This window comes from Hypomesus transpacificus, chromosome 1, assembly GCF_021917145.1.
Source record: "Hypomesus transpacificus isolate Combined female chromosome 1, fHypTra1, whole genome shotgun sequence".
Classification (NCBI taxonomy): domain Eukaryota; kingdom Metazoa; phylum Chordata; class Actinopteri; order Osmeriformes; family Osmeridae; genus Hypomesus; species Hypomesus transpacificus.
The window spans coordinates 9,022,540-9,039,736 of record NC_061060.1 but is presented as its reverse complement, the minus strand read 5'-3'; the positions used below and the strand labels follow the sequence as shown (position 1 = coordinate 9,039,736).

General features: G+C 39.9%; 1 protein-coding gene across 4 annotated transcripts in view; it reads right to left on the bottom strand.

Moving 5' to 3' along the window:
• The window catches only part of diaph2 (diaphanous-related formin 2), a 232,401-nt gene that overhangs the window by 29,539 nt on the left and 185,665 nt on the right, over positions 1-17,197 (bottom strand). For all 4 annotated transcript variants that reach the window (XM_047039318.1, XM_047039237.1, XM_047039480.1 and 1 more), the window contains 3 exons: positions 10,770-10,871; positions 8,556-8,795; positions 50-179 (listed from right to left, as the gene is read on the bottom strand). In XM_047039318.1, the coding sequence (XP_046895274.1) occupies positions 50-179; positions 8,556-8,795; positions 10,770-10,871 (472 nt within the window). The remainder of the gene's footprint in view (positions 1-49; positions 180-8,555; positions 8,796-10,769; positions 10,872-17,197) is intronic.

The following is a 17,197-nucleotide window of genomic DNA, read 5'->3' as shown; positions in this document are numbered from 1 at the left end:
CATTTAGAAAGTCAGATACAAAGTTAGCAAATGGGCTGAACAAGGTTACCTTTACTAGCACTCTCCACATGTTCCAGCTCCTCTGGAAACATCAGGATCTCAGGGTATTTCTCCTCACATTTCTCAGCCAAGAAGTGAAGAAGGGTTGTGTTTTGGTCAGTGGATTTAGTGTCTCGAAGCTGAAATAAAAGGGTAAATGGGGGTAAGTCAAGGCAGACTACAGCAATAATCATGTTTTTATATCATTTTGAAAAAACAAAACAATGTACTGTGAGTTACATAAAATAAGGTGCAAGTCAACGGAGACTTATATAAGCAGGATCAATGTTGTCAGCACTTAAAACTTTATTCTCTCTCCTTTCTATTTCCTTCACCCATTTCTCTCTCGCTGCCTCGCTGCCTCTCTCTCTCTATCAGCATGACATAAATGTTTACATACAATACAACAAATACAAACTGCTATACACTGAATATGATACTTTAGAAAACAAATATATTCTGATGTCTGTCTTTCTATTTTATTACATATTGCATTACATATAATAGGGTAATAACATATCAGATAAAATAGTCCTAACTATATTTATGAATACTTATCATAGATCTCTCCAAATGAGAGACAAGAGGGGAGGCAGCCTACAAGGGGCTGGAGGGCTGCATTACGCAGGGCCTGGTGGCTGACTGACCCCCCTTTAGCCCAAATGGCTCAAACAGATTGTTTGTTGTCAAGACTTGACTTCAGGATGGGTGGTTTAAGGGAGGGAAGAAGGGGGGGGGGGTGTATAGCAAATATGGCTCCCATATCCCCAAGCTAAGCTCAGCAAGGCACAACAAATCTGCCCGCCAGTGCAGCAACAGCAGATGTGATATTAACCTCCTCTCACAAACAGCCACGCCAAACTTGACACTTCTGGCAGACATTCCCAGAACACGTGTATTCTGATTGAGATAGTTTTGATGTAGGAGGACGGCGTTTACTATGAAAACAAGAAATCACATGAGCATGCTTGAGAATATCCATTCTAGTGGATAACATGATCTTTTAAGGATTGATCATTTTTTTGTCACTGGTAACTGATGAAAAACTAATTTGATCTCTCAGAAAACAGGCAAGCCTGTATACAGTTGGTAGACATGTTTAACATCATGACAACATCCATTAACACTGCATTAGGGTAAGATAGATCAATGTTCTTGACAAATTCCCAAGCACAGAGTTTATCATGCTGAAGCCTGGGAATGGGAGAATATAATGCTTTTTTTCACACTAAGACATAGCAAGTTACCTGATAATAACCAACACTAGTATTACTGTATCAAATATACAGTATATCCTGCTGAAAGGAATGCAATGTAACAAACCACTGTACTACTATTCGGTAACCATCATTATACTAATACTGAGCACCTGGGCACCATCAAATCTACATTCACCAAATGTGTGCCAGTTAAACACCTGATAGGAGAGGGAGACACTTGCTATCTACATGCCAGTCTATTTCCTCCAGTCTAATGTTGATAAACATATGTTCCTTGTGCTTTTGGTGTCATCCTATTTTAATGAGCACATATTACATACAGTAGGCTACAACTGTATGCAAGGGAGGATAATAATGTATCATCTCACTATGCAAACAAAAGCCACACATTAATCTGAGCACATCCTGTCTGATAATTACCTTTTCAAAGGGATCTGAGTGATCAATACAGTCTTTAGCCTGGAGGGGCCTTTGTATCCTTTTCAAGTGATGGATCTTTACAAAGGATTATACAGTGATTGTTTCATGCAGCAATGAATTGCTGCACAGCCCAAACTGTAGATGATTGGGGAATTGATTAATCCATTAAGAAAGCATAATTCAGCCACTGCCCTTGAGAGGTATTCATCTTTTTATCAGAGTGTGACGATTACACGGAACACTCGGATAAATAAATGGAAAACCTCTGATGATTGTAGGAATTCTTGCAAACAGTCCGACAAATAATCTGTTAATTATTATTGGAATACACCATGGAGTGTTTTCATTTGCAATTGCATTGTGTTCGAGCATCCATTAGATAAATGGCTTCCAATATCTCACTGAGACAAACAGAATCAAGCAACATGTGAGCTGCAGTCTCAAACATGATGAGGCCCTACTAATGGCTCACAAAATCTTACCAGTCTAAAGAACAATAATCAAATCCTAAATGTTGGGTGATTTTCCTTCTCGGTGATGCGATCATCTCAGCTTTTTGCGCACCAAAATCAATAGCTGTGTTCTTTGACAAAATGACAAGGCGAGGTCTATGGTGTTCATTGACGTCACACAGCCTGAATGTGTGTGTGTGTGTTTGTGTGAGTGTGTGTCTCAGTGCAGGAATTTAACATGCTCTACTGATCAAATGGATCTTCCTGTTTTCTTTCTGTTAATCATGCTTTTCTCACCGACCAAATCTCTTCTTACCTGAGTCAATATGGAGGATTTAGACTCAGCTCCTCTGCAAATTATCTTCATATTGATATCCACTGCTGCAACTTCCTTTATCTATCTATGCAGAAAGTCTGCAGAACAGTTAATATGGAAGCCATCATGAACGCTCCAGTGCAGATATCAAAACAAGGCCAGTCGCTTGCACTGAGGAGCACAAGAGCCGAATCCTAATGGGATGCTCTTTATTCCAGAATAAAACAGTTCTGCAGCCCACTCTGCCACAGGGCATTTACCAATCACAGTCTTAGCAGAGTTAACACACACACAAAGACAAACCAACACATATACAAAGACACGCCACACCGACACACACAATGCACTGTTGCAGCAGCACAAACATACTATGCGCTGTTGCTGTTACACCCATGAAGATAACACACTTTAAATGTCTTTCTATTTCCATAAATATGGCAGGTCTATGCTGACGACCTCTGCAGGTTTAGTGCAAGCCTGCCCCCTCCCATTTTCCAAAGATATCACAAAGCAACAGTCTTTTCAGAAGTTATGCACTTGAAAAGTAACATTCATAGTACCATATATAGATGTCAAGTCAATTTGGAATGTTAAGATATTTCCATTATTTCTCGCTAAAACATTTACTGTAAGATACATCTGCATATTAGCAGTCTACAATATGTACTTTGCAAATTATTACAAAGGAGTAAATATGATAGGGACACATACTCTTGACCTTACGCAAATTAAATTGTCATCTGACAATAGTGGAGTTAGATTAGTTTCATAATTCACCAAAAAACGTAACACAATTCACAAATGTATTTCATGATTCACAAATAAATGTAACACGATTCACAAATGTATTGTGTGATTCATAAATGTAACTCGATTCACAAATAAATGACCCCATTACATTTGTTTGTTTGTGAATTATGGAACTAATCTAACTCCATAGAAATCAATCTAATTTTTTCACTGTTAATGAAAGCTCTGTTGATTGTGTTTCATATTTTCCAACCACTCAAAAAGTTAAAAGCATAGTGATGATATACAATGTTATACATGATACATGATATACAAGTATAATAATTATGTATTATATTGTATAGTAAGATCATGTTCAAAGCATAAATACTGTAATAATTAATCATTCCATATAGCACCTTAGAAACCACAATAAGCTGACAACGCTCCACCGATACTTAAATATTTAAGTGGCAGTTATTATGGTCTGGCTCTCCGGGTGTTAATCTAGATAGACTAATGGTCGCATGACTGAATATAAAAGGAGGAAGTGTGGGAAACTGGGAGACTGATAAAAGGTTGAGCCAATTTTGGTTTAACATGCAGTCCACATATTGTAGCTGGGATAATTCTACATGGACATAGGAAATTAAATTACTATGATTACATTATGAATGTCTGTATGGCAACTATTCCTTCTACGGAAATTATACAAACCATCTGTATGCCAATGTTTCGATAGCATTCTCCTCAACCTCGTCAGTCCCCACCTCAAACTCGATCTTGCAGGTGTTCCTACAAGATTCATGTCATGTCACCTCAAACAGATACCAATGACTCGATAATCGTTGACACTGTCAATCTGTATTACCAAAATTAAGCAGAGGGCAACGAGACAGAGCCATGGACTGGATAAACAACACTGAGGTAATCTGTCCTCATAGACATATGCATATTGTGCATACATGTGCTGTGATCCTACTTGTGAACATTTTTCACCAAAGAGAAGGAAGGGATATTTTGAGTTAAGTACTTGCATGCGTGGGAGAAATACAGTAAATACTTTCAGCCAGAAGTGTGCGTGTGTGTGTGTTTGTGTTCGAAAGTCTCCACTTCAGTGCATAGGAAACTTGTTCCATATTTATTCCCTACTGTGATTGCCATGGTGCTGGAACTGCATGCTGAGAGAGCTAATTATCACAACCCACCTCTGTGCGCTTATACGCCAAAATCCCACCATACACACCCTGGAGTGAGACATGCCGTTGTGTACACTCTTGCATGAACACACAATCACACACAAACACTGTACAACAGTGTCTGTACAACAGACACATATGAACACACACACACAAATATAAACAAAGTAAGGTTGCACATACACACACCCCAAAAAAAACGTTCATTAGATGAGGATCAATCATCTGCTCAAATTGGGTAATCACAATTTCATTTCATGCATTTCACATTTTAATTTGTTTATTGTTATACCCCGGACTGTCATTACCACATGCAAAGGCATATTTCTGTTGCTTATTTTATCCAATAAAAAAGTAAAAAAGGAAAGTTAACAAAACACGCACCAATTACTTACTATCTCTAGGATTTAGGGATCTGTGGATTTCAACTGCCTGATTGTACAGACATTGCTGTATTAAATTTAATCAATTTGTTTCTGCTTTCATTTATAACAGAGGTGAATCATTTTACATCTACACATCATTATAGTATAATATAAAGTATGAATAATACTGATGAGATACTGTAGGAAGGAAGATAGTTAGAAAAGAAGCGAGCCCTTAGATACTGGGACTGTGTTCATTCACATCCAGCACTCTGTTGTGGATAGCCACTGCACTGACCATTTTTCATGATTTTTGTTAATGATTTAAAGAGGTGCCCTGGATCTTTAACCCAGGACTAGACAGAGTCACACAGGGGAGGAGATGAGAGGCTGCCATGAGCATTTATTGAGTACAGTGGGCTCACTCTCTTTACGAGGTAAAACCCTGCGGTTTTCTGGTGATTAGGCAGTCATTAAGTTTATCTGACAAAATCACAGCTGATTAGCACAGTGAGAGGAAGATTATTGACAAAATAGGACTGTCAACTTCAGAGCTCCACTGCACATACTCACTCATTCACCACACACTCATTCACTCACAGTACACAGTAACCATGCTTAGCTGGATCTTGATTACATAATTGAGTTCAATTTCATCCACAGGATAGTATTAAGCTTCATGTTCCAATGACATGGTAATACTTAAGTTAACTCTGAAGATGTATCTTCATCCCATCCTCAAACTTTTAGTTTTGTCTCTCCAGGGTCTACAGTGGAGGTCTATATCATGTCAATTAATGTTAGAAACCTCAGAAGAAAAAAATATATTTTTCATTGAGGAAATCAGAATGCCCAGTACAGATACCATGCAACATCACAGCCTGATGTTAGCATGCAATCAAGCACTGGTTTTAGAATGTCATCGCCATGTTATCCTGATAATGATGAAGTTCAACTCATTCTTGTTTTTACCAAACCATTGATATATATTTCCCAAAACACATTAGCAAAATATGCTGCTTCATTGTGATCAGCCATACCAATGCTCTGCAAAGGATATTTTATGTAATTTGATAACAGATGTTTTCTGATGGTGCCATTAAACCAAATCCCTGACTAGTCAGTACACTTAAAAGTACCCATTCCCACACATTTACAGTAACAACCCAAGATAGGAGACAAGACGTGGACTGCATGATAATGGCTTTCCATTGAGATGCCGGTACAAAATATATAAATAAAATAATTAACTAATAAAAGACATAAAGTGGCGATGGGAATACACAAACCCTCACATTAACAGAAGGATTGTCAGTCCTGATTGCTCAATTTCACTCTCACCAGAGGAGTTCCGACTCCCTCAGACAATGATTCTGCACGGATCTTGACTCTGGCGTTGTGCTGTATCGCTAACTCTGGAACGGAGGTCACACTCTAGTGGGCGTGCCCGGGGAATCATGGCGGTGGTCTGAGAGGCGGCTGGCGCAGCTAAGTGTCTTGGGTGCCAGTGGCAGTGAGCCTGGACACTAGTAACAGACGGCATGGTAATCTCAGACCAGTGAGGTGCCTAAACCCAGTTTGTTTTGGGAAAGTGACAAGTGAAAGTGATTGAACCCCGGGCAGTACTGCAGGCTGTGGCCGCAGTTTTTAAAGATAGAGTAAGAGAGATGGAATAATAGACAAAAGATGAATGACAATTGCAATATTCCTACATGAAGATCCCAAAAGCAATACATAAACATTCAATACAATTTAATTTGGTGTCCTTGATGAACATTTTCATAATGACATATTAAATGACTTCAATAGTTGTCAGTATAATATGAGAGCTGGCTGAAACATTAGAGCTGGTTTAAAGGTCTGAGGGCTCACATACAATCTCTTCCCATTGCCGGTCAATAGACCCAAGATGAGTGGTTTACTGAACATACTGTACCCACTCTGGAGAGGGAGAAGATACTGGTTTGAATGAAGTTTATGCCTAATTTAAAGCCTTTTTCTTGCTCATGTCTTTGAAAGCATTCTGTTCCAAACGAGCAGTCGACTTTTCCCCATGCAGTTGTGTTAGTTCTATTTGAAGTTGCTGTAATCTTGCTCCCGTGCATTCCACAGAGTCTACCTTTTCCTGAAAGATGTCAGACCTATTTCACAGAACTTACTTTTTTGAGAGGTCCATGACAAGAAGCCAAGCACCCAAAGCACTGAGGCTATAGTTGTATTATTTTATTTTCTCTCTTCTCCCTCAGTAAGATTAAAGTTAACTGAAGTTCAAAAGCATAGATGCCCTTTGTGTCCCAAACAGGCGATGACCGGGGTAGAGAGCGACAGGAATTTCATAGGAAGAACAACATAAAAAAAACACACAAAAAAACAATCCTTCACTCAGATGAAATACTTCTTGGATCCTTCCTCAATCAAAGAAACATGAAGCTCTTCTTCAAATATATGACTTCTATGAAAACATAAGGAACATGCTCATGTCAAGTCCTATTCTGTCAATCACATTAGCTTTCATCTTATTATCATAAATGGTGGTTGGGATAATAGTGGACATTGTTAACATTGCCTAAGAAAAGCCTTTCAGAACAATTAAAGTGCAATATATTACTATTGTTCACAACTTACAGTATATACTGTAGTACCACCTGACATATGAGAGGGATCCTACCAATTCATATTACAATTTTTCACGGCCCAAAAAACAAGATGACCTATGAAGTGGGCTGAGAGCACAATCACACTCGGTCTTAACCTCTTCTTCACCCTCACCTTTAGTGACTCATAACCAGACTTTATCCTTGTAAAACTAGAGCCCACATCCAAGATGACACAATCACTCAGCCAACACAGCCACAGGAAGGGGGGTGATTCCTGGGCTGGGGGCTGTTAGGGTCCAGGGGTGGAGGGGTCAGTCTGGGTCTCTCCCAGCCTCCCCTCACTGATGTGCCATTAGGTAGTCCAGAACCAGTACTCAAGGAGCCATTTACTTGATTGACTTGAGTGAGAAAGCAGGTCTTTTTTTCTCCCTGTCCATCAATAATAGACCAATCAACATCCCGAGGTTTAGCTGGACTCTTCATGAACACTTCACCCTGATACTGCCTGCTCACAGGAATACCAATTTCAGAATGAAATTTCATTTAAAAAAAAAAATATATAAATATATATATATTTATGTTTACTAGTTAGAGGGCTCCAATGGTTACGAATCATTTTCAAAGTGCATGAGATTCCCTTTAGAATATTTAAGCATCTTCTCCTTGATCAAAGTCCGATTTAATGAGCAAGCAAGGCATTAGTCAGGGGAAGTCTGCTACTGCAATGGTACACTGTAAACTTGGCTGAGGCAAGGATCACAAGTGTGAATTCGAGTGTTGACGTTTTATAGTCAGGTTCATGTTTAAATTTGCCCCAATGCTGACAGTAACAATGCAATATCAAATTAAGTATAGTTGTATCACGTAACAAAAGCACAACGTTTAAAGAAGGGTTTAGTTATCCTCATTCTGTTCAAAAGTAGCATAAGCAAGTCAGGAAGTTGCAAATCTTAAATCTTGGCTTCAGTTGCAGATCAAACCAATGGCATCTACAACAAGTTTCATTGTTATAAGACAGCTAAATTCATAAGACTACCAACTAATTTGTGCACCGTGAAACACGTTGCCATAATGTATGTCTGACAAACTGCCCTATGCCATGAAATCCATAAGCCTGAAGCTTATTTTAGTTCTCCAGAAAATGTTGTAGACTGTGATAGAAAAAGAGAGAAAACAAAACAAATTAGATTATAATAGGAGATAGAAGAGACTATATACCTTGCAGAGGAAACTGATGTTGAAGCCGAAGGTCTGAGCATTCCTGGAGCCAGCGTTCATGTAGTTGCCCATCAGCAGCACCATTTCCAGAAGTTTGCTAAAACAGTCACTCTTCTTCACCTCCTCACAGGCAAACGTCACATTCATGATGTCCGGCCGAATGTTGTTCACCTGTTCCTCAAAGGTTAGCTTGAACAGGATACCATTAAGACGAGGTCGTAGCAGCTTCACTGAGCTCATCTGTAGAAAGAACCAGTGCTCAGATGAGAATTGATAAACTTGCAGAAATATTTGGCTATTCCGAAAAAATAATTTTTTAAGCCTTTAAAGTGTGTACACTTGGAATGGGTTAAATGTTTGACACTTTTAACTCACTGGCACCATTGTACCAGAATTTGTTGACATTCCCACAGTTACACTATATCAATAAAATAACTCAGCACAGAGCAATATCTACTTTAAAGAAGGCCAGACAGTTCCCCTCTATCTCCCACATGAACTTTCATTTGGAAAGAGAAATAATCGCCCATGAAACAGATTTGTCTGTAAATAATACAGCTCTAATCAATATGTTTATTCCATGCCCGAAGGGCAGGGGGAGAATTACCAGTAATAGTGTCTGGGAAAAAAGAAAAAGAAGATGGAGAGAAGGAATAAAAAAAAACAAACAAAGGAAGTTGACTTGCAGCTAAGATATGTAGCGGCTGAGCCAACAGCAGACACATCTACAGATTGCCACATCATCTTGGAGGCAGCCTCCATACCAGCCATGATGTTTCATTACATTTCAAATGTATTCATGTTTATGAGCAAGTTGTCTATCAAGCCAAAGTTATTGTGTCCCCAACCCCTCCCCCCCCCGCATCCCCTGATTTGATTTCTCTGTATATTGTAAGAGGAAATCACAGTAAAAGAGGGCGAGTTGGTGGCAGTTGTGAAAGTGACTTATTTCCCCCAGGAGCAGTGTGTTGTGGTGTTGATGAGCAGAACCTCACCATCAGGGTGTTATATTACTCTAGTCAGATCAGACAGGGAACTGTTGCACCTTGCTTCAAGTCCCCCCCCCCTGCACCCCCAAAAGATAGTACAAATAATAATGATATTAATTTCACTCCAATTGTCTAAACGTGTCAACTTCACATTCTATATTCTATGATAATGTCAATGTTTGACAAACCGATAAAGTACTGGTAAGGGCACTTTATGGTTTAACATTATAGTAGCAGTGAGGAAAATGTAAAATACTATATAGCTCAAGGAACGAGTGAAACCAAGAAAAAGAGCTCGAGGCAACTATATTAAATAGCTTATCGAGTAGAGAAAAGTGTAGCATGAAGGTGTTCTGACAGCTGTGAGTTTTGAACTGGCTTCCTTTATTATAGATATCCCCACATAGCCTTAAGCTATTATCCCATCACTGGGCAGTGTTGGCAGTTTGTAGTAAAATATGAAATTTTGGGGAATTACCTAAAGACACGTACACAGTATAGAACATTATAATTATGATGTATGATCAAATTCAATCTCACCTCTATCATTTATCAAAAAAATAATAATATATGAATCACTCACTGCATCTGAGAGTCACTAGTGGGCAACTAGGTTTGACTTGCCATAAAAAAAATCGCTTTTATATTATTGGTCTTTTTACATAGTACTGTGTCTCTTTAGCTATTAAATCAAATCAAATGTACATTATTTATATAGCCCTTTTTAAAAGCAATGAGACAGAGGGCTTCACATACGCCCATAGAAGTGCCCCTCAACCAACCTCAACACTCATGGAAAAAACTCCCAGAAAAAACTAATTTGAGGAGAAAGATTTGAAGAAACCTTGGAAGGAGCAATTCAGTGAGGAATCCTCTCCACCAGAGATGGTTGGTGAAAGAGAGGTGCCTGAAACATAATAGGCCTGAAACAGCAGACACCCTAAAGGCTGTCTTTATGCATCTCCACCTCCCTTTTATTCCTTATTCTCAATGGTTCCATTCTCCTCCCCACCACGGCCTCTAAAAAGTCAATAATGAAGAGCTGGGTAGCTACCAATTTTCTGAAATGGTCATGAGTAACAATGAAGTGAAGGCGTAGAGAGAAAGTACAGAATGACATATGGGTAGGTACACACAGGAGAGTCAGCGACATAGACAGACAGACAGACAGGTCTTGAGCGATAAGCTAAATAGTATTTAGAGGTGTACTGGGTTGTCTGCTCACCACTATGCCGAACTGTTCTGACTCACACAGCTCCTCATACTCGCTCTTGAGTTCTGCCAGCGCACTCAGCTCTTTCTGCTCTGGAAGATTCTTTATCAGGTTCTGTAAAAGAGAGAGAGAAAGAGAGAGTCAGCCTTAATTAACTGATGAATAAAGGATTATATTCATACTCCCATAAGCCTACAAGGACAGTTCAGTCAAGACAATCACGTATTAGATTTGAGCATTTATTGTTACATGACATGGACATGTAGATTTGACTTTGGCGGAGTGGATGATCTAAGGGAAGCACTCCCTGCCTCCTCGATGCAACACATACATACATGACATATGAGGCAGGGAGCAATAGAGATATAATCCCCCTGTTGGATAGATACACAGACAGCATGGGGGAGAAGGGGACGGTGGAGGGTGGCAGCAGCACTGATCATACAACGACCGGGGTGAGTGTGTGCATATCCGCGCGTCTTTTAAAGACGCCTTATCGGACGTGGCCCAATGGATATGCGCTGCTACATGGGTGTGGTAGTGGGTGGAGTAAGGAAGGTGGAGTAAGACGCCTTACGTCCCCGATAACGCGCGCTGCCCGATTGCCCTGCCAGAACTAGCTGCGCTTATTTATATTAACATCCTTAAACTTTCTTTGACACAACATATTATACTTATTACAAGGTATACTAAGCCCAAGAGACATCTATAAGTACCAGGGCGGTGATTAGATGTTTCTTCTCATTTGAAATACTGAGATATCATTGGATGCACCTTTGAGATGTTCCATTGTTCAGACAAACATTTAATATATCCTTGAGTATGTTCATATGTACATTAAAGCAGGTCTCAGAGGGAGTGGGTGGGCCAGCAGGCCAGACGAGAGGCAGGACAACGAGAAGGAAAGAAGGTTGCGTACTAGCTACTCTCTGTTGGATGTCTCGTTAACTTGTTTGCCTACGAAGAGGTAAAGAAGAGTGACTGTTTTAGCAAACTTCTGGATATGGTGCTGCTAATTAGCTTCAGTGAGCTAGTTCAACACATGTAATAAAGGCATTAAGTGTTAAATGGGCTTTGGTTTCAGTATTGGATTTTAGTTGATAAACTTTACAATTTGTAAATTCATGAGTGTCATAATTCCATGTTTCTTTTTTCTACTTACAGAGAAGCTTTCATATGCAATTACCCTCTCAGAACAATTTAAAGATTAGTCAGACAACAATATATAAAAACATGTTGCAAATATTGCAATTCCTTAAATGTAAAAAAAAGTCCAATCTCATTAGATCCCATGATTTAGACAGTGGGATCAAGGTGGCACTGGATCACCTGATCAGCTATGGACAGGGACATGGACAACGGCATGGACCCTTTGGCTTGACCACATCATTGGACAAGAGAAGCCATCACGGCCATGGGCCCGAGCCTTCCGGCCACTAAGAACAGCCTATCCGTTCCCCATGGGGATTTCACAGTCTAAAAGCCAACCAAGTTTGAAAGGCATAATGTACTGGATGAAAACTGGTCCCTAAAGGTTTGTGACAGTTGCAATAAAACATTGCTTCTTTCCTTGTCTACACTGAGTTGGTGTATGTCAGAGAAAGAGTTATTCAAACTAGAGAGAAGCAGCATAGACACACTTTACATGATCTCTGAATCTCAATGATCTCCGAAATTATTCATTTCTGGTTCAGAAGAGATACTATTTCCATATGAGTTTAGTGAGATAGGACATCTTACTGATGACATATTCCAGTAGTTTAAATCCTTGGTTGTAAACATGTGCCGACCCCCAATCCTCCAACAATAAAAATAAGTACAAAAAATATCACCAAACCACATTTTCCAACCACACTTTATTTATCCCCAGGCGGGGACATTTGAGAAGCCAAAAATGGCAGCAAAACATCCTCTCTTCCAGTCTCATGAACACTATACTAGCAGTTGCGCTGAAGAACAAAGCCCTCCTCAACAATGTATCATTGATTTAGAATGGAATGCTGCAACACAGCAGTAAACCATTCAGCCTCTGAAATCTTCAGTGTTGATGCTTGGGGAATCCGATTATTGGGCTTGTTTCTTCTTGTGCTACTGATTCCTGAGAAGAGACAACCAAATAAGGGTTTGTTGTAGTCCTCTTTAGAGCCTTTTTCAGAATCTCTAAAACTCAATGTTGGATAGAGAGGTGGAAGTGGGGACTAAGGTAAAAAGATGAGCTGGTATTCTCCTATGATTATATAATATAGTGTGATTGTTATGTCATTTGTCTGTCTTCTAGTTAATTATCAGAAGCCCCATAGAGTGTAATTGACACAGAGGCAGTGCCATATGTGTGGCATTGTGGGAGTCTGGGTAGATGAGGGTGGGACAGACTTGACGCTGCAGGCCTCCCGACACACATGACAGTCTGGGACAGATCACCGGAAGGTTTCTACAATCATTACACATTTATTTAGAATACAGCACATAGAAAATAGCTATGCAAAGTAATGGAAGGACGGTGATGGTTTATTTTGATTAATTTGCTGAGCAACACCTTTAAAATAATATGTAAAATATATTTGAGGCAAAGCTTGCACTGGGCTTACATACAGTAGCCTAGTTTGGCATGCAATGCTATTGTTGTTGACAACATGTACACATTTTGATCAAAAGGGCACACAATTACAATCCCCAGACAATGAAAATGCAATGTTAGACATTATTCTTCAAACTGGGAGAACCCACCAATGTGTGTAGTTCTGTAACCCAGAAACATCTCTATCAGTTTTGAAAGAATCTACGCTCTCTTTCAGCAGAGCTTATTCCCAACAATGAGGTGAGAGCAAATGGAACCAGTCATCAAATCTCAAATTATGTTCACAGAAACAGCACAATCATTAATAACAATAATAACAACAACAATACAAACTATAATTATATATACAACTCCACAAGCAATTCAATAGTGTTAACAATAAAATAAATAAATGCAATTTAAAAGGATGGATAAAATCAAGTTGAATCTTGCTTCATGTAAAACAAATGAAGATATTCGCTCTACCACCCATTTGGGAGACCGACAACAGTTAAAGGTGTTTTTCTAACCATTCCGATCTGTGAACAGCCATGTCTGTAATAAAAGTGTTTGAAAGATGCGATTGTCTTTTTTTAATTGATTTTTCTTCCATTTCGAGAGGTGTCAGAGCATGTGGCTTGTTCCCTGTGCTCAGAGATTAAGTGAAACGTTGGCCTGTCGTCTTCCTGTCAGGGCATCTCAGCAGGCTCCTGACTGCCTCATAGTAAATGACTGAATATGCCACCTTTTGAGTCAATACCACTGAACAGTCAATCATGAGGAGTTCTGAAGAGGCCTAGACCCTAGGTTTTGACTAAATCATGACAGTTCCATCAAGAAAATACATTCTGAAGTAGTTTTATCAGACTTCATACTCCAAGTGTACTTTTGGCATGAGTATTTGCATAGCCATAAAAAAACAAAGTAAACTAGAAATGTGATCAAAGTAAATTGCTTATCAAAATTATTGTTTTGGTCAAGTTGAGCCCTCTAAAGTAATGCAAGCGTGATGTCCATTCAAACAAAAAAAGCTACTACCTTGGAACATTCCAGAGAGTAGAGCTCCGGTATAGACTGGCAGACAATTAACCAAGGGCGACAGACTCTAAAATCTCATTATACTTAATGAGAAAAAAAGAAGAACATTTAAATTCTGGGCCAGTGAGGGATGGAGCAAGTAAAGCTGACATGCCTAGTGTGATGTTCAATTTGTCTTTCAAACTGAATCTGGAAAAAATATGAAGCATGTACACCTGAATTGTTGCATTTCACAGGAAGTACATGAAGTTGGATTAGAAGGCATTTAAGAGGAGCAGACACCTTTCATAGCATACACTACTGTGTCTGGTTGGTTTATGAGACTTGGTTGTACTGTGAAGATTGAACAGGCAAGTATGTCTGTTGTATGCACACCTGTTCTAACATTTCGGTGTGATTTGATGATTATTAAACAAAGCCAACAGAATAGTGCAAGCACATGAAGCTTAAATATATATTTTGTGTGTGTGTGTGTGTGTGTGTGTGCGTGCGTGTGTGTGTGTGTGTGCACGATGTACATGCATGTCCAACCTTGCCGAGAGCACAGATAGAATCAGTGAAGGGTACATGGCAAACCTTGGAACCTGGACATGGGGTTTTCCAGCTCATTAATGACTGGAGTAGCCTGGTCCACTGTACCCTGGTTCCTACCTTTGCTTTGTTTATTCCAAAAAGCCCTCTTTTTTTTCAGGTTGTTTTTGTTTAACCACCCTCCTTGATCAGCATAATGTATTTTACATTTCCGTTGTTGAATTAGCATTTGATGCAGAAGAGGGTATGTGTTGTGTGCCAAAATAAAACCTCAATTAAGCTCAAGAGGAGCCAGGCTTTTCCTCTTTAAGCGGTAATCCAGTGGGCCCGATGCACAGACATACTTATCGCCCTGTCCCACATGTGCACTTTACACCATGCAAATGATGCCTCAACAATGCGCCGGGCTGCACCAGTCACCTGTTGTTAGTCCCTGGAACAAAGGCTGGCACGAGCACCAGGGCCCTGGAGCCAAACGGCAAGCCAGGTAATGAGGGCCCCCATGAATATGGATGAGAGCCATGGCGATCTGGATGATTGACAAACAAGATAAACAATAATAACAAGCAAGGGCAAAGACAAAAGCCCCATGCCGGTCGCCAGGCTTTAGGTAGGGCCGGCTGCAAAGGCCGCTGCCCCTGTGAGAGGGAAGGTGTCGGTGAGAGAGGGCAGACAGAACAACATGCTTGATGAGTCTCGCTGCAACCGGGAACACACTGTGTACTGTGACACCTGTCAGCACGCGCAGCACCATAGCATGACAGAACAATCCTTTTGCTCCATAAGGAGCACCTTGGAACCACCACACAGCACTGTGCGCAACACTCAGTTATCCTCATGTTTACCACATATCTTAGGGTACAGATGATGCCAACAAGAAAACACTGAGTCTTTCCTCAAGTGCAGCAAAGGTGCATCATGAGATGATGCAAGTATGTTCACTGGTATGTAATGACTACATTATATGTAACTGTGAGTGTTCCTTCCTTCCTTGGACGTAAAGAGGCCAAGCAGACAATAAAACCATCTACGATATGTGAGAATAAACGTCTTTGGTTCAGTAAAGATTTCACACTATATTATATAAATTTAATGGAGCAGGAAGATAGTCCCCTTCAATAACATAGGCTTGTACAGGAAACATATGAGACAATGCAAATAGTGGAACACACGGTATGCACTTTGTCCTTTCAAAGCTAAATTGCACCGGAGTGCCTATTCCATCACTACAGTGCATATCCTTATGTAGGTAAGACAGCAGATGGAGACGGTTATGCACTAAAATGAGCTCCCACAAAACAGGAAAACATCATGGATTGTTTCAGTTGACTAGAATAAGCCCTCCAACACACAATAATTAAAACACACACATACACTCACCCCCGCACACACACACACACACACACACATGTACCCACACACATGCATCCACACACGCACGCACGCACGCACACACACACACACACACACACACACACACACACACACACACACACACACACACACACACACACACACACACACACACACACACACACACACACACACAAAGTGTCTTGCACTTTGCTATGACAGAATGTAAAAATTCAACTGAAAGATGTGACATATTGTTAACTTTGACAGAATTAACCTCTCGATGTGTTTTTATGTTAACATTAATACATTGCTACAAGTTATTAATTCTGACTAATATTGCAGTTGCTTTGGGCCTTACTGTATGTGACAGATATTCACAGAAACATCATTTATTCTAATTACCATATAACATGTCACAACATGTTGTTAAACAGTTTATTTTTTCTTCTCAGTAAGGCCTTAGTGGTGACAGAATGTGACCACCCCCCAACATACGGATATACAGTCTACCTACATTTATGAAACACAGTTAATGTTCATAGGGGTTGAAGAAAATAGTTACATTTCAGGCAAATATCACAAGTGAGCTAAACCAAGAAGAGCGGTTCTTTACCTCAAGAAATTTGGTGAAAGAACACAAGAACCCAGTTTTCTTTGGAGATTAAGTTAGGGAGCACAGTTTTGGGAATGGAGACTTTATTCATCCAAACCCGATGACTAAACTTAGATTCATCCTGGAGACCCAGTTAGCGTCGTTGATTGAATACGGCCCAGGGATGACAGTACTGGCCCAACAGTGAATACAGCAGCCTCACAGGTCCCATTGAGATAGGCTATTTTGGACTGAGTCCTGCAGTACAGTTCAAACAGATGAAAAGTAGATAGATAGTGTTCAGAGGAAATTGAGGAGGCCAGTGGTCTGTGTGTGTGTGTGTGTGTTTGTGTGTGTGTGTGTGAG